General features: G+C 41.3%; 1 protein-coding gene across 1 annotated transcript in view; it reads right to left on the bottom strand.

Moving 5' to 3' along the window:
• The window catches only part of PIWIL2 (piwi like RNA-mediated gene silencing 2), a 54572-nt gene extending 36464 nt beyond the window's left edge, over positions 1–18108 (bottom strand). Inside the window, exons 1-10 of the mRNA XM_010996080.3 lie at positions 17972–18108; positions 16006–16219; positions 14562–14649; positions 14277–14415; positions 13566–13781; positions 12805–12915; positions 10576–10693; positions 10287–10411; positions 9350–9430; positions 8925–9038 (exon numbers count right to left, since the gene is read on the bottom strand). Of these exons, the coding sequence (XP_010994382.1) occupies positions 8925–9038; positions 9350–9430; positions 10287–10411; positions 10576–10693; positions 12805–12915; positions 13566–13781; positions 14277–14415; positions 14562–14649; positions 16006–16212 (1199 nt within the window). The 5' untranslated portion in view covers positions 16213–16219; positions 17972–18108. The remainder of the gene's footprint in view (positions 1–8924; positions 9039–9349; positions 9431–10286; positions 10412–10575; positions 10694–12804; positions 12916–13565; positions 13782–14276; positions 14416–14561; positions 14650–16005; positions 16220–17971) is intronic.

Here is an 18108-nt window from a genome sequence, read left to right as displayed (position 1 = left end):
AGCTAACACATGATCCAGAAATTCCACTTGTAGGTATATACAGAAGAGAGATGAAAACATATATCCACACGAAACACTGGTACACAAATGTTCACAGCAGCATTGTTTGTAACAGCCCCCAGAGTGAAAACCACTCAAATATCCATCAACTGATGACTGTATAAAACAAAATAAGATATAACCATTCAATGGAATATTATCCAGCCATTAAAAAGAAATGAAGTACTGCTACATACTACAATACAGATGAACCTTGAAAAATGCCAAGTGAAAGATTATTATGCATATATTATGTGATTCTATTTTTTTGAAATGTCCAGAATAGGCCAATCTGTACATACAGAAAGTATATTAGTGGTTGCCTAGGTCTAGGAGAGGAAGAGGGAATTGGGAAGTGATGGATAAGGGGTGGAGGATTTCTTTTTGAGGTGATGAAAATGTTCTAAAATTGACAGCACTGATGGATGTACAACTATATAACTATATTAAGCCACTTATGTGACTTGTGTCTCAGCAAAGCTGTTAAAAAGGATAACACATATCTATTATCTCACAGTTTCTGTGGGTCAGTAATTTGGGTGTGGCTTAGTTGGGTGTCTCTGGTTCAGGGTCTTTCATAAGGCCACAAGCAAAGTGTCAACCAGGGCTGACATCTCAAGGCTCAACTGAAGAAGGATCTGGTTCTAAGCTCTCACATCAGTGGGCTGCTCCACAACATGCACTCCCCCAGGGGGAGTGACCCAAGACAGCAAGAGAGAAGCATCCAAGACAGAAGCTATAGTCTTCTTATAATCTCACCTCCGAAGTGACATTCATTGACACTAAGGGCAACAAAAGGCAAACAAAGGCAACAGAAACAAAATTAAACAAGGGAGTTGTACACTTGAAAGTAATACGACATTAATGTCAATTATGTATTAATTTTTTTAAAAAGTGAAATCCTATCACTTCTGCCATATTTCATTTGTTAGAAACAAGTCAATAAATCTAGCCCAAACTTGGTGGGGGGGAGGATTACAGAAGGGACAAGCCACAGAAATACTGGGAAACCATATCTAGACACATAACAGGTATTCCCAGTGCATACAAAAGCTGTGTTTACACTATACTGTGGTCTATTAAGTGTGCAACAGTATTATGTCTAAAAGTTGTACATTATTTAAAAATACTTTATTATAAGAAAAAATAAACAATTTTATACTGCATAGCACAGGGAACTATATTCAGTATCTTGGAGTAACTTATAATGAAAAAGAACATGAAAAGGAACATATGTATGTATATGTACGACTGAAACATTATGCTGTACACAAGAAATTGACACATCATAAGCTGACTATACTTTAATTTAAAAAATGAAAAAAATACTTCATTGCTTAAAAAATGCTAACCATCATCTGAGCCTTCAAAAAAGTTGTAATCTTTTTGAAATGGTAACATCAAAGATCAGCTGATCACAGATCACCATAACAAATATAACAATAATGAAAAAATTTTAAATATTGCGAGAAATATTAAAATGTGAGAGACACAAAGTGAGCAAATGCTGTTGGAAAAATAAATGATGCCAACAGACTTGCTTGATGCAGAGTTGCCACAAACCTTCAATGTGTAAAAAACACCACCCACATGCAATAAAACAAGCTATGTTTGTATAGTGAAACTGCTGAGAGCCAAAGACCAAAAAAAAAAAAAGACATAATACCTTTAAAATAAAAATTAACACTGGTAGTTGATTCATTAATAGAAATACTGTAAGTCAGAAGATAATGGGATATTTTCAAAGTGCTTAAAGAAAAGAACTGTCAAACTCAGAATTCTAAATTCAAGGCAAGATAAAACACATTTTTATTTTTAAAGAAACAAAAACTAAGAATATGTCACTAGCAGATTCCACATTAAAGGAAATACTACAGGGGGTTCTTTAAGCAAAGGGAAAACAGTAAGACAGAATCCTAAGAGATGTGGAAGAAATGAAGAATGAATAAAGTTTCAGAATAATGGAGTAAAGACGGGCTCTCAAAGCTTCCAAGGGGCTGTGGGGCAGAAACATGGAAAGATTCTGGAATCGGGAAACCCAACCTCTCAAAAACCCATACAAGAACCCGGCTCTGAACACCAGTGAGCCAACGCTAGTCCCAGGACTGCCTGGGGTTCCACAGCCAGCCATCTGATGACTGGCCCCAACAGCTAGCAGCTGGCAGCCTCTGCACAGTGGAGGGCCTGGCACCCAACTGGACCAGGGCCAGCCACACCTACCGGACCACCCACAAGAGAAGGACCCACACAGCCCACAAAGGGGACACCCCTAGAGCATATAGGTCTGATGGCCAGAGGGGACTGTGTTGCTGAGACATACAGAATGTCTCCTACAAAACGCCATTTCTTCAGGGTCAGGAAACATAACCAACTTACCAGATACACAGAAATTAAAGCAGCAAGTTGGGCAAAATTGAGGCACAGAGGAATATGGTCCAAATGAAGAAAGAAGAAAAAACCAGAAGAACTAAGTGAAGTGGAAAAAGGCAATCTACCCAATAAATATTTCAAGGTAACAATCGTAAAAATTATCAAGGAACTCAGGAGAAGAATGGATGAACAGAGTGAGAAGTTGAACAAAGAGTTAGAAGTTATGAGGAAAACCAGAGGTGAAGAATACAATGACTAAAATGAAAAATACACTAGAAGGGATCGACAGTAGATTAAATGATACAGAGGAATGGACCTGGAAGCTGGAAGTCAAGAGTACTGCAAATCACTGAAGCTGAACAGAAGAAAGAATTTTTAAAAATGAGGACAGTTTAAGAGACTTCTGGGACAATATTAAGTACACTAACATTCACATTATAGGAATCCCAGAAGGAGAAGACAGAAAGGAGCAGAAAACATATTTGAAGATATAATAGCCGGAAACTTCCCTAACCTGGAAAAAGGAAACAGACATATAGGTCCAGGAAGCACAAAGAGTCCCAAACAGGATCAACCCAAAGAGGACCACATCAAGACAGACTGTAATTAAAGTGGTAAAAAATTAGAGATAAAGAGAGAACACTAAAAGAAGCAAGGGAAAAGCAACAAGTTACGTACAAGGGAACTCACATAAGGCTATCAGCTGACTTTTCAGCAGAAATTCTGCAGGCCAGAAGGGAGTGCCATGATATATTTAAAGTGATGAAAGGGGAAAACCGACAACCAAGAATACTCTGCCTGACAAGGCTCTCGTTCAGATCTGATGGAGAGATTTTACAGACAAGCAAAGGCTGAAAGAGTTGAGAACCACCAAACCACCTTTACAAGAAATGTTAAAGGGACTTCTCTAAGTGAAAAAGAAAAGGCCACAACTACAGACATGGAAATTAAGAAAGAAAAAAGCTCATTAGTAAAGGCAAATATACAGTAAAGGTAGTAAATCAAACACATTCAAAGCTAGTAGGAAGGTTAAAAGAAGAAAGCAGTAAAATCATGTATATCCACAATAAATAGTTAAGGGATCTACAGAACAAAAAGATGTAAAATATGATGTCAAAAACAGTAATCAGAGAGAAGCAAAATGGCAGAGTAGAAGGACGCTTGTAGCTCACCCTCTCCCACAAATACACCAAAACCCACATCTATGGACCTACTCAGCCAACCAGAGCACCTGCCGAACTCTGACAGAACATCGCCCTCTTCGAAAGACAAAGATGCCAAAAATCTGGTAGGAGAAAAGGAAAAAAGAAAGAAGAAAAAGCAAAACAGTGAGGGACCGATCCTGCAGGGAGGGAGCGGCAGAGGAGGACTGGCGCTCGTTCACTGGGTCTCCCTCCTCCAACGGAGAGGCCAGTGGGACGAAGGGGGAGCCTCTGAGGCTCAGATCTGCCCGGAGCACCCCTTGACCGACAGAACTGAGTTAAACGGGCACAGAGGGTCCCCGCGACACCCAGCCTGAGACGCAAGCTGGCAGCTGGGGCCAGGACAGGCTGCCCAAAACGGGCAGAGGACAGGGGCGGCTGCACTGAGGCAGCCCGGGGGGACTGCAGGAGGCTGTGTGCAGTGGCTGGGAGGGGGTACAGAGCAGAACACCCTCGGTCCCCCATAAATTGTGAAAAAGTAAAGCAACAAGGCCGGTGTGTCCTGGGGGGAGGGGAGCCGTAGCCTTTGTCTCCTCAGACCTGCGCCATTATGGCACTTCTGGCGGGAAGAGAGGCAGGGCAGCCACAGCCGCCATGTTCTCCTGTGCGCAGCGCCTGGTCGGGGGCGGGGCCGAGACCTGAATCCACACCCTGGAGTTCCGCAACCTCCTAGGCAGGACTGAGACTTGTTTACAGCCCGAGGCAGATAGGATCTTTCTGCCCTGGCACCTCAGAGAACTCACACCGCCAAGACAAACAAGGAGCTGAGATTTGGCACAGAGCAGGGGCAGGGCCGTTCCGCGGTCTTCCCCGAGCCCGCCTTCGGAGTGCCGACCAGAGCGGAGTGGGCAGCTGCACAGAGCAGCAGAGCGACCTGCGCCAGGAGAGGGCAGGCGGCCACCCGCCTTCCTGGCAGGAACACAGCACCTGACCACGGTGCTGGGAGGGGGCGTGATCCGCCCACCTGCCTCACCTAAGCACAGCATCTGACTGCGGCATCGGGAGGGGGAGTGACCCACCCACTCACCCAAAAAGAGCTCAGCACCTGACCCAGTGTTGGGACGGGTCGCGATCTGCCACTGGGAGCTGCACAGACAAGGGCGCCAACAGAGGGCCTCTGGAAACAGCAAGCTGAGTTCGCAAAACAGGGCGAAGACACAAAGACCTATCGATACAATCATTAAGAGCATACCGTCTCTAGGAGAACTAGATAACTGATACTCCTTAAGCCATAGTGCCAGAGAGATATTTGCAATATGAAGAAGCAGAGGAACCACTCCCAATTAAAAGATCAAGAGAAATCCCCTGAAAGCACGATCAAGGAAATAGATGTTGATGGCCTACTACATCAAGATTTCAAAAAAGGACTGATCAAAGTACTGAAGAAACTAAAAGAAATAGTGTTTAGAGATATAAAACATGTCAAAAAATGAAATAGAAGCTATAAAGACGAACCAAGTAGAATTAGTCAACTCATTTGCTGAGATGAGAGCTGACCTAAAGGCCGTACAAAGCAGGCTAGATAAGGCAGAGGAACGAGTAAGTGACCTAGAAGACAGGACAACAGAAAGCACCCAATCAGAACACCTGAAAGAAAAATAAATTAAAAATGAAAACAATATAAGGGACCTACGGGATAATATAAAGCATGCCAATCTACACATAATAGGGGTTCCAGAAGGGAAAGAAAGAACAAAGGGGATTGAAAAGGTATTTGAAGAAATTAAGACTGAAAACTTTCCAAACCTAAAGGAATCAGATATCCAAGCACAGGAGGCTCAGAGGGTCCCAAACAGGAAGAACCCAAACAGACCCACACCAAGACATATCATAATCAAGATGGCCAGAGTCAAGGATAAACTGATCCTAAAGGTAGCAAGAGAAAAACAAAGAATGAGTTACAAGGGAACCACCATAAGGCTCTCAGCTGATTTCTCTACACAAACACTACAGGCCAGAAAGGAGTGGCAAGATATATTCAAAGTCCTGAATGAAAAAAAGATGCAGCCTAGGATACTTTATCCAGCAAGGCTATCCTTTAGGATAGAAGGAGAGATAAAGAACTTCATAGATAGCAAAAACTAAAAGAGTTTAGCAATACTATACCCATGCTAAAAGAAATATTGACAGGTCTACTCTAAATAGAAAAGAAGCAGGATGCTACAAAAATGAGAAACTCATAACTGGAAAGGAGATAACTGCCATGAATTACAAAAAGAATAAACATAAAATTGTAAAAGAAGACATTTAAATCATCAAGAGTGGGAGAGAAAAGCAAGGAAAGCGACTGTGGAAAACAGTATGGAGATTCCTCAAAAGACTAGGAATAGACTTACCATACGACCCAGCAATCCTGTTCCTGGGCATATATCCAGAAGGAACCCTACTTCAAAATGACACCTGCACCCCAATGTTCATAGCAGCACTATTTACTATAGCCAAGCCATGGAAACAGCTTAAATGTCCATCAACAGATGACTGGGTAAAGAAGAGGTGGTATATTTATACGATGGAATACTATTCAGCCACAAAAACCCACAACATAACGCCATTTGCAGCAACATGGATGTTCCTGGAGAATGTCATTCTAAGTAAAGTAAGGCAGAAAGAGATAGAAAAATACCGTATGAGATCGCTTATATGAGGAATCTAAGAAAAAAAAAACAAGAAAACATAAATACAAAACAGAAACACAAAACAGAAACAGACTCATAGACATAGAATACAAACTTGTGGTTGCCAAGGGGGCGGGGGGTGGAAAGGGATAGACTGGGATTTTAAAATGCAGAATAGATAAACAAGATTATACTGTATAGTACAGGGAAATATATACAAGATCTTGTGGTAGCTCATAGTGAAAAATGTGAAAATGAATATATATATATGTTCATGTATAACTGAAAAATTGTGCTGTACACTAGAATTTGACACAACATTGTAAAATGACTATTACTCAACAAAAAAATGTAAAAAAAAACCAGAACAGTAATCATTGGGGGAGGGGAATAAAATTGCAGAGTTGTTAAAATGTGTTTGAAATTAAGAAATCAGCAACTTAAAATAATCATGTATTTATATGGCTATATATAAACCTCATGGTAACCACAAACCAAACATCCATAACAGATACACACACAAAACAGAAAGGAATACAAATATAACACTAAAGATAGTGATCAAATCACAAGGAAAGAGAACAAAAGGAACAAAAAAGAACTACAAAAACAATTAACAAAGTGGCAGTATGCACACACCTATCAGCAATTACTTTAAATGTAACTGGACCAAGTGCTCCAATCAAAAGACACAGAGTGGTTGGATGGATACAAAAACAAGACCCATGTACATGCTGTTTACAAGAGACTCACTTCAGACCTACAGACACAAACAGACTGAAAGTGAGATGATGGAAAGTATTCCATGCAAATGGGAAATCAAAAGCAAGCCAGGGTAGCAATTAGACAAAACAGACTTTAAAACAAAGACTGTTACAAGAGACAAAAAAAAAAAAAAAAAAAGGACATTATATAATGCTCAAGGGATCAAGCCATAATGATTTTTGATTTTTTATTTATTTTTTGGTGGAGGGGGTAATCAGATTTAATTATTTATTAATTCATTTTTAGTGGAGGTGCTGGGGATTGAATCCAGGACCTTCTGCATGCTAGGCACACACTCTACCACTGAGCTATACCCTCCCCACCATAATTTTTTTAAAGTGTAATACCTACACAGCGTATGACAGAACAAATCTAAAATTAAAATATGGGGAAAAAAAGAAGGCCTGAAGCAATATGAAAAGCACGTTTGGGGCTTCCCCAAAAGGTACCAGTAAGGTAAAAAGCGATACACCAACGGGACAGGAGGTGGTTGTTACTCACTTACAGAATGAAAAAGTAGAAAAATTCAGAAACAAAGTGTATTCAAACAGAGTATTACTGTAAGCTCATCCAAAGAGCTAAATTTAAATAAGGGAATAGTCTCATTGTGAAAGAATATTATGTGAACATAAATAAAGATTATACTAAAAAAAAAAAAAAAAAGACAATGGAACCATGATTTTTAAATTCGGAAGGAAAATTTTCTCCAACCTCAAATTTTATGCTCAAACTAAGGAAAGACATTTCAAACTTGTAAGATCCCAGAACCATTTCCCACAATGCACCCTTCCTCTGGAAGATACCAGAAGATATATTCTACCCAGAACAAGAGGGTAAAGCAAGGAAGAAGCTGTCATGGGATCGAGCTGCAGGAGACCTGTGGCCAGAGGGAAAGGGAGTCCTCACCACAGGGAAGGGAAACCCCATCCAGTAACTCGTCAGCCAGCCGGAAGGGCAACCAGTCCAAATCGAAGCCAGTGACTCCTTGAAGAGGCAGGCGTACTTCTGTCTTAATGCCTTTACCTCAGCCGTCCCTCTGCCAAGAATTCTCTTAGTCCCTATGTTCACCTAACTCCCTCCCCTGTTCTAAGTGTTGGTTCAAACGAGCTTGACCACTCTGCTTAAAGGACAGGGCTCTACCCCGCCCCGCCCCGCCCCGCCCCGCTCCTAGCACTCCTGATCTCTCCTACCCTGTGTTCTGCTTCTTTCCTCCACAGCTCCCATCACCTCCAGTACAGGACACAATTTACTCATCACGTTCATTACTTACTGTTTATCTCGCCTGACTACAACGCAAACTCCACGAGAGGAGGGATCTTTCTTTGTTTTGTTAACTGATATGTCCCAAAACTTGGGTACAAACTGGAGCTCTATGAACACGTGTTGATGGAATGAACGAATTTATGAGATAAGTAAAGATTCATAAGCCTGAGAACACCCAACCGGGGGGAAAACAGACCACATCTAAGCTTCCTAGAGGGTAATTTATCTTGTTATACTGAGTATTTATTTCAGGCCTTTAAAATGTTCAGCCTTTTCACTAAGTAACTCCACTTCTCAGTGTACAGCCTTAAAAAATCATAGATGTACACAGATTTATGTAGCCATTACAAATGATACACATCTATATTTACTACAGTATTTACTATAGTAATACATTTGAACAAAAACGCAGGGCATACTTATAGTAAACCAAGTCTTCCTAACCGGAGACTCAGATACAATTTCGCCTCAGTCTAAGTGCAGCAGGTCTCTATTCAGACGCCAATCTTTGTAGGACTTATTGGTAGAGCACCCCCATTCTATGTTCTCAGTCTATTTTACAATTTAAAATCCAAACAGAACAACGGCTAATCTGTATTTGGCACCAGCTATTACTGATCTTCTCAGAAAAGTGCGGGCTTATTAAAGGTAGAGCCCACCATCCACTCACATGACGTCCAGCACAGAATCATTCCGAATGACCTTATGGGAGACATCAGCCAGCAGGAAAAGCCCTCCGTCTGTCCTGCGGATGCTAGCTGCGTAGCCCGGCCAGATCTGCAATCTGAAGAGACAGGCGGGCTTCAGCTTGGGGTTCTAAAAGAACCACAGATTATTTCCATGCCACCTGAAACAGTATTTTGAGTGGATACTGCCCCTCCCTAATAACAATGAGAAACCATCAGGAAACAAATTAAATTAAACCCACATTATTGTGAACTTACTGAGAAAACTAAATTATGGAAGACAGTTAACTCATAAATTGCATTCACTATCATAAAGTACTGCTGAGATTTCTGTCTTAAATATGGCGACTGCAATGAAAAATTTCCTTCCAGAACATTCAAAAGTGAGGAAGAGGAAAACACGACCAACCTGTGTTGCTGCAGTACCATGGCACTTGTGGGGTCATAGAAGTTTCTGCCCACAAGCTTCATATCTAAAAGTTTCATTACCCTGAAATAAAGAGCAAGAATGAGTTTTCTAGTAGAAGAATCAAAAAGATTAAGCTCAATTACTCTCAGCTACGTTTTCCTTTGGAAGTCTAAAGGGGCAGAAATGTTTGTGTTCTTTGCACAATATAGCTTTTATGCTGAGAACACTCTTGCCAAAAGAAAAATAAAAATTACCAAAGCATTTATCTTGGGGTATATGCAACTGACTGCAGCTTTTCCTACTCCCTGCGTAACCAAAAATCGAGCTGACTCTCCAAGCTCAATTTACATTACTTTCCCCCCATTAACTAAAAAGAGCACAAGAGAGTCTATTTATAAAATTGTAAATATCAGCCTGGCATAGGAAGTTATGTCTGTTCCTGGCAGTTCAGCTTACTAGACAGAAATCAGGTTCTATGTTTCATTTTAAAAGAGGTGGTTTTGGAACAACAGTTTTGTAAAACTTTGGGAGTCTTCTGTAAAGTTAAAAAATTATAAGCTGTCTGTATCCAAAAATGCAAAGGACTGGGAAAAATTCTTCCAGCAAAAATTGTCTCACACTACGTCTTCAAGTAGCCTCACCATTAACACCATTAAATATGCACCATAAACATTTGCTTTTAAAGTTCCTGAATGAATCCAAGGAATCCACCCCCTCTGTCAATCTACCTCAAACCCACTTTCATATACCCAAATCTGGCCAACCACTTGAGGTAACTTTTTAATCAGTTAGCCTTAATATCATCCATTCACTTATCAAATGTTTTCAAACTCATCTGTACATGCACTAGAGTGTAATACCATCTAAGCCTGCTGAAGAGCTTTGTTATAAATACAAGACTGAGATTAAAGAAAGTGAGACTTCAGCTGTTTCTCACCGACGGAAAACAACGTTGTAGAAGGGAATGCACAAGTCAGAACAGGGCTCCAGGATCTTTGTCAACTGAATCCTAATGGTGATCTCAGCTTTGTCAGTTTTCCTTTGACTTTTTAAGTCAAGAACCTAACGAATAAAATACATGCAAGTAAAAAGAAATGATCAGTTTGTAACTTCTTTGCTATGGAAAAGTCTGCTTTCCCTCTCATTCAAGGTACTATGATTTCCCACCCTCAAAGCACCAGAACACTCAGGTTTTGTCCCAAAGTGCATTTCCTATTTGGTCTCACTTGTTGAAGCTTAACAGGCAGATAGAGAATGGATCCATCAAAAGCAGTGACGTTTCCGGTGACAGCTTGATGGTCCTTCAACATGCCAAACCTCATGCTTTTGCACTCCACATTGGGGCTAGAAAAGAATAAAGAGGATTTTACTTCAATTTGGCTAGACAGGTGCACAGTAGGTTTGTTACAGAAGCAGTCACTTATGACTACTGCTCCATCTAGCGGTCATATTAAAAACTTCAACTAGACTTGACTGAAAAAAGAACTCTGACCTAAGGTTACTTGCTCAGAGAAAACAGAAGCAATCCATACTTGCACCACCCGAACACAACTGCCTTAGCATGTCAGTAGACATCTTCAAGAGTTTAGTCCAGAGGGTCAGGTAACTCTTCTGGAAAGGGCCAGATAATAAATATTTTAAGTTTTACGGGCCGTAAGTTTTGCTGCAACTACTCAACTCTAACACAGCACAAAAGGCCCATAGACAATGTGCAAACCAATGAGCATGGGTATGTTCCAGCAAAACTTTATTATATAAACAGGCAGTGGACCAGATTTGCCTGGCAGGCCTGCCATAGCTTGCTAATCCCTTCCTTAGAGTCTATAGAAATACAGGCTTTTTCAAAAATATATTTTTAAAGAAGTTTAAACAAATCCAAAGCTCAAAGGGGTCAAGCATGTTCAAGTGCTTAAAGAAAAACAGTCAAGTCATAATCCAGTATAGCCATCACCAAAACTAAGCACTCACATATTAACGTATTTCAAGATGTTTCTTCAAAAAAATTCGTACACATAAATGGATTCTGCCCTAGACACAATGTTCAAATTTGTCTTTCTAGAGCTCCACCTTGTCAAGGAAACTACAGGATGACCCGTCCACTGTAATGCATCATCTCTTGGTTTTCTCTCAATGGCCTGGCATCTTCTTCACACTGTGAAGGTCCTTCAAGGGTCCAAATCTACAACCTTGAAATTTACAGAAACCGTATCTTCTCCACGGCCTGGTCAATGCAGAGACCTGTGACAAGTCTCCCCCTCTTTTCTGTTTCATTAATAGCTGTCAATCCACTTTCAGTGAAAGGGCTCTTCCCCCCTCATTAACAACCATCTCCTTCCCTTACTTCCAGAACAGGCCCATTCCCACTACCTTCCCCTCTTGGGATTTCAACTGCACCCTCTTTCCTGATCCTCCTCTTCCTTTGTCATATGTGCTCAGCTCTGGTTTCTAACCTCATAGAAACTTTTAAAGCAATCCTGTGACCCTCTCTAATTATCATTCCATTTCTCATTCCTCTTACATAGCCAGTTCACTGGCTAGTTCTCATGGCCTATGCTCCCTTTTATTCTTTCAATCTAGTATTTTCTCTGTAACTCTAAGAAAGCTACTAGAAGATCACCAAGGGTGTTTCCTGAAAGCAAATTCAGTAACTTGTTTTCCTGTGGCCAAAGTCAACCACATCTCCCTCATTCAAGTGGGCCCTTCCTTTGGACTTTGTAAACTTTCTTCAGGGTACTTTTCCCCTAACTGTTCCTTTCTTCTTTCTTTCACTACATTTCTTCCCCTTGTATCAATTAGTAGCTGTGCTTCAAAATTCAGTCTCCCATATTTCTATTTTCTCCACATATATTCCAAAACACTCTTTCATTTTCACAATTCCAGCTAATGACTCTCCTGAGATTTTAAAAGAGAACACAAGCTAATACGAATTCTTAATTTTAAAATAAGTATGACAAATCCTAAAGTTACTGATATGAAATTAAAGTTATTTTCTCATCCTCAAATTTAACCATAGAATGTCACCAAAGAGCCATCAAATGCAGGTATAAAACTCATGCAGGGAGGATCCAGGTTTTGTGGAGTGTGTATCAAGATATCATCATGCAGGGGCTCTCTTTAAGATGAGGAATACAAAATTACAGGTACAAAATAGGTTAAACAGCCATGAAGGGGTGTATGCATGCAAAAGGGTCTAAACTGAAGTTTCATTCACTTCACAGAAAACCTACCTCTAACCTCATGCATTAAATTGCACCTATTAAGTTAAAATCTGGATTGGTAATACAGCTATCCACACACACAAAAAAAGTTTAAACTTACTACAAGAATCTGCAAGAATAATTCTAGGGGGAGATTCATCAGGAATTATACAGAGAAACAACTCAGTTATTCTTGTGGAACTATTTCATTACTGCTCTCTAAGAGATGAACAATACAAGGGAAAAAGCTGTGAATACCTGAAAGTCACATGATATTGATAAACTGCTTCATTATGACACTGTATTTTGATAAGGTTCAATCCCAAAGACTGAGGGGTTCCTTTTGATCCTTGCTTCACAAGCAGCTCTCTAGAAAATAAAAATAAAAAACAAAAGCATCCACGTATACCAAAACCAAAAGACCAAATAACCCATGCCACAAAAGAACGAAGAAAGAAAAAAAGAAAGAAAAAGGAAGGAAACATAGGTATATGGGGGAACTAGTATTTTACATTTTGCTTATAGGCACGCAGACCAAGAATCAAGACATACAAAAGCAAGCTTTGAAAGCTAGAGGACAAGTTCTTAGCAATCCCTAATTAGAGAAGCAGGGGCACCCACTGTGTCCTAGTAACATCACTGGAATAACTAGGCCAGCTAACTAAGAACATAAGAATTCGTTCTATAGAGAAAGATGAACTGCTGCAATATTTTTCCAAGGCAATTTCCTTATCTTCAAAATGACAAAGAATTATCTATGTGTGAATTGGGAAGGAAAGGAAGAGTCCTGAGTTGTCTCTCTGATACATATTATCATCAAACCCCCTTTCACTTCATTAGGAATGTCCCACCTCTTTGTCATCCTCCCCACTGGCCAAAAAAAAAAAAAAAAAAAAAAAAACCAACTCTGCAGTACCTACCACCCAGGGAGGACTTTAGACAAAGCAGAACAGAGTTTGCAACACGATGAGAAGGCCTCCTCCACATCACCAGCAGAGAAGGCAGAGCTCCTGACTTACTTTTCCTTGTGTTCTGCAGGCCCAAGTGGAGGGCGATCCAGAGAGTGCAGTGGGGACGGGGGCAGAGGTGGAGATGACAGCTGGCCGGGATCCCGAGAAGTCAGGGTGAGAGCACCGGTGAAAGCTCCGGGAGACTTGTATATTCCTCTGCCTATTCCACGAGCTGCTCTTCCCATGGCTAATACAGGCACATCCACATTCCCTCTTCCAAGCATTCTGAAATATTGAAAAGAGGGGCAAACCAAGACTTTTTCAATAATGCTTCTATCTCTGTTCCGTCTAAGTGAGTCCCCCAAATCTACAGTCTCTTCCTGGAGGAATCAGCAAAAGAGATCCAAGCACCAAGATTCTCTCCAAATCCAGTATGCCAACATGACTCATTCATGAACTGCTGTTAATACAACTCTCAGGGCCAACCTTCAAAGCAGAAGTTGAGATGGGAGTTTGACCCACCTGGGTTAATCAACCACCATCAGGGTGACTTCTTAAGAGGGTAAACAGAGTGGTGAACTGTGCAGTGGAGAACTGCTTTTTAACTCTGTCCAGTGACTGGATCAGTAGCCGCTGACTGCTCTTAGAAAATACCCATTCTTACTATAAAATCATGTATTTTTTTTTCTGAGATAATACAACCCTCTTTAGAGTTTCCCTTTGGACTTAGAAATATTTCACCTGAATTTGACAGTTAGCCAAGAAGGCAATTTTACCCACCTACTCCAACCAACGGAGGCCTCTGCCATCTTGCTATCCCCAGCTGCCAACACTGCAGGGTCCAGAAGAGCAGGATGGGGTTCTTCTCTGTCCTTGTGTGCCACACTGGTGGACAAGCCTCGGCCTAGAATCCCTCTACCTAAATGGAAGGGCCAAACTCCAGCTGTAACAGTGAGCTGAACATTTTGTAAAATACAGTAACTTTTCTGAAGGTAAGCTGTAGGAATTTAAGAACAAAGCAACCACACATAACACCACATTTTCTCAGGTTAGTTTTCCACATACCTAAAGGAGGCATTTCTCGTTTCGGAGGTGCCTGGGACACTGTTTCAAGGCCCAGTCCTCGGAACATGGAGACCAAACCCACAGATTCCTACGGAAATTCAAAGAATATAGCTATTCTAAGGATAATTTAAAACCCCAGAAACATTGATGGTTTTCCGAAAATCTTGGTAAATACTAAAAATGATCTACTTCAACTTCTACAAATGTTACAAGAATACAGAATAAAAAAATCTCATAAAAATTGCTTAAATACTTAGACTGAAAAAAATTTACAACGTTAGGTTTTTAAGCATAAATACATACAGTCTAGGATTTGATTACACTATAACAAACACAACAGAACAGAATTAACTTTTCTTCTTTTCTAGTTCATTTCCTGTACACCTAACATGAGAAGGAACAAGTACACTGGCTAATAAATTTTCCCCTAAAATGGATAAATTTAAGGGCATCAGAAGTTTTGGAGTTTTTTTAAACAACCTCCAACAAAACCTGCTACTGTTTTCTTGTAGCAGTCTTAAAAGTTTATTACTGCTACACCAACGAAGAGTTGCCACGTGTAGACTCAAGAAATTCATCTGAGTAAAAATACAAGATTACTGTCATCAATGCTTTTTTTTTTTCACAGAACATTACATTTGACACTGTCTTCACTACTTAAAATTGTTGTAACTGCATTATTAGATTCTTCCTATATTTGCTAGCTCTTTATTCTTTGAGGTTTACTAATTATAGACAAATGCCATTTTAAAAACTACTATATAATTAGGAGATTAAGAATACACATCAGGGGGAGGGTATAGCTCAAGTGGTAGAGTACATGCTTAGCATACACAAGGTCCTGGGTTCAATCCCCAGTACCTCCTCTAAAAATAAAATAAATAAGTAAATCTAATTACCTCCTCCCCCCGAAAATTTTTTTAAAAATACACATCCATGCAAGTATACACACAACAGTAGCAATAGCTGAAGAACCTCTTTTTCTTTACTATTTGGGCAAAGAGCCTTCTGAAAGGAACCATTCTTAACAATTAAGACCTCAGAGGCAAGAGTGGCTGCTAATACCATGGAGCCAAATCCAGAGTGAAAATCTAAACACTCAGAAAAAAGCAAAAGGCTATATCTTTAAACCTATCGTGTGTGTGTGTGTGTGTGTGTGTGTGTGTGTGTGTGTGTCTGTATTTATTTATTTATATTTATGGAAGCTAGAGGACTAAGGCATTTATCCAAGTCTATCTAGCATTCGTTAGAAGATACTTTTTCTAGACTTGCAAGTCTAGAACTTGAAATACATGCCCAGAAGATGCAACTACTTGTTAAAAGGGGAAAAAAAAAAATTCTTGCTTTCATATGGAGCTTCCCAGTTTTCTAAGTACCTTGAAATCCATTATTTGCCCTGACGATAAGCCTTATGCTGCTACTACACATGCAGTCATGGTCTTACCCTTTGTGCTGGCCCACTCTCTAGGCTTGGCTCCTCTTGCTTTCCAAATACATGGCCTCTGCCCGCAGGTCCTGCCCTGCCCAGTCCTGCCCTGCCCAAAGCTGGGCCCAAAGGTCTTGGAGTTCGAGGCCAAGGGCCAGGCATCCGCACAGACTGAGATGGATTCACGGGGGAAGGGCCCCTGAAGGGTGGTCGGACAGGATCCATTGAAAGGCTGCAGAGAACACGGGTGTCAATCTATTTTGGTTAATTATCTGCCAACATTTTAAAAAGTTTAAAAGATTCTCAATTTTCTTTCTTGTCCTTCAGGAGAAACTCACAAAGCATTAAAAAAAAAAAAAAGCTACTTTTGGATCAGACCAGTAACCAGCCTCCTGTATCACAGTCACTTTAAAAGCTTCTATTTAGCCCAGAATATTCTGAACACTCTCAATCAGCAAACTTTTAAAGGCCAAACCCTCCCTGAATTTGCTTATATTTTCTACCCAAACAGCCTCTCAGAGAACTCAGTGCTGTAAGTTAACGATCAGCTGTAGAAGGAAATACTTTAAATGTATAGCATGATTTTGCTTCATAAGCAAGTTTATAGACAACGTAGCCATATCAAAACTTTTTCTGTCACTAAATATTTATGGGTTTTGCTTTGTTTTTGGCCTCTCTTTCTTCTACCAGAGTCCCAATTTTTTTCCAGTCTATTTTCACATTAAACCATTTCATCTCCTCCTTGATTCCTTAGTTGCTTCTCTGAATCTTTATCCAATTCTTTTCTACAAAACTTTTTTCAAACTCTACCATAACTGAGGTCTGCAGGGTACAGATCCTTTCTGGTTTGAGCCTTTGATTTCTGCAGTCTCACAGCTGACATTTAACATCTTCCTCCCCCACCCCCCCAGGTAACCAGGGATGATGCTCCTCCCACCCCCACTCTCCCTAAGTCTCAGATCTGCTAAGCCTCTTCAAAAATCACTTTATAATCATTTATCAGGGCTCTTTCTTTCAGGGGCTCCCTTCATTGTCCGGACTCACCCTTGATTCCTGAAGAACCTTTCTTAAAGGACAAGAAAGCCTTTTCTTAACTTTTGCAAACCTGTTTTAAGTATTAGCTACAGAGAAATCAGGCCATGCATATAAAGAAAAGACTGACACACAATTCCTAAGTCAATGCTATAGGCTGGAGGTAGTTCAGGATCTGCCAAATAAAAAGAAAAAAAACCAACTATTGTCTTTTACGCTAAAATGGGAGGACGTGCCTCCTTCCTCAAAGTTCTCCCCCTGAATTGTTTAAACTCCTTGTTAGCCAGACCTCTTCGCTCATACCCTCCCAACAGCACTGGAAGAATCCAGAACAATCAGTCGCCTAACTGGTGCACACAGAGAAGCTATAACTCCTACCAACTAGAGGATTTCTGAAATCCTCTTCTTTCTCCACCCCTCCCTCAACTGTATCATCACTTCTGTAGATTCAGGCACCTCCTCCAGAAGGCCCTCCAGTAACGTGGATTTTCTCCTTTGATTAGTTAGCAGATAGCTGGTTGACTATGAGGTCCAACCGGGAAGGGTCCCAGGACAGGTGGCTCCCAGGACAGGCAAGGCCTACCGTCCCCACCGCTCCAGGTGCGAGCTCCAGGCTGGGCACATGACTGGGACCTAACCTGAAGGCAGGCCCCTCAAAGCAAATCCTAGCTCCTTCCGCCCTGGAGAAAGTACCATTCCCCAAACTAAAGCCCGCGTGAGTCCCCTCCCCCCTCAGGCTGCCACCATCCCACCTTCTCGAGGTCCTGCGTTCCTCCTACACATCCAGCCTCAAATAACGACTTCCCGCCCCCGCCCGGGCCTAGGCCCCACCCAGGGGCCCACGGCCCCTCGCGCCTGGGGGGAGGGGGCGGGAGGATGGGGGAGGGGGCAGGAGGGTCGTAGGGGCCCAGAGGGACCCTGCTCACCACCACGAGCTTGAGGCGAAGCTCACCTGGTCAGCAGCGAAGCGATCTCGACCTCCCTGGCCTTCCGAAGCACCTGCGCCCAGTTCTCTCAGCAGCGCTCGAACCCTCGCGCAGCTCTGCTGGGCCTCAGGAGAACCCTGAGCGCAACGCTCCCACCAAGCCA

The sequence above is a fragment of the Camelus dromedarius genome, chromosome 36, assembly GCF_036321535.1.
Source record: "Camelus dromedarius isolate mCamDro1 chromosome 36, mCamDro1.pat, whole genome shotgun sequence".
Lineage (NCBI taxonomy): Eukaryota > Metazoa > Chordata > Mammalia > Artiodactyla > Camelidae > Camelus > Camelus dromedarius.
The sequence above is the reverse complement of the archived record's forward strand: the minus strand, read 5'-3'. Positions and strand labels throughout refer to the sequence as shown.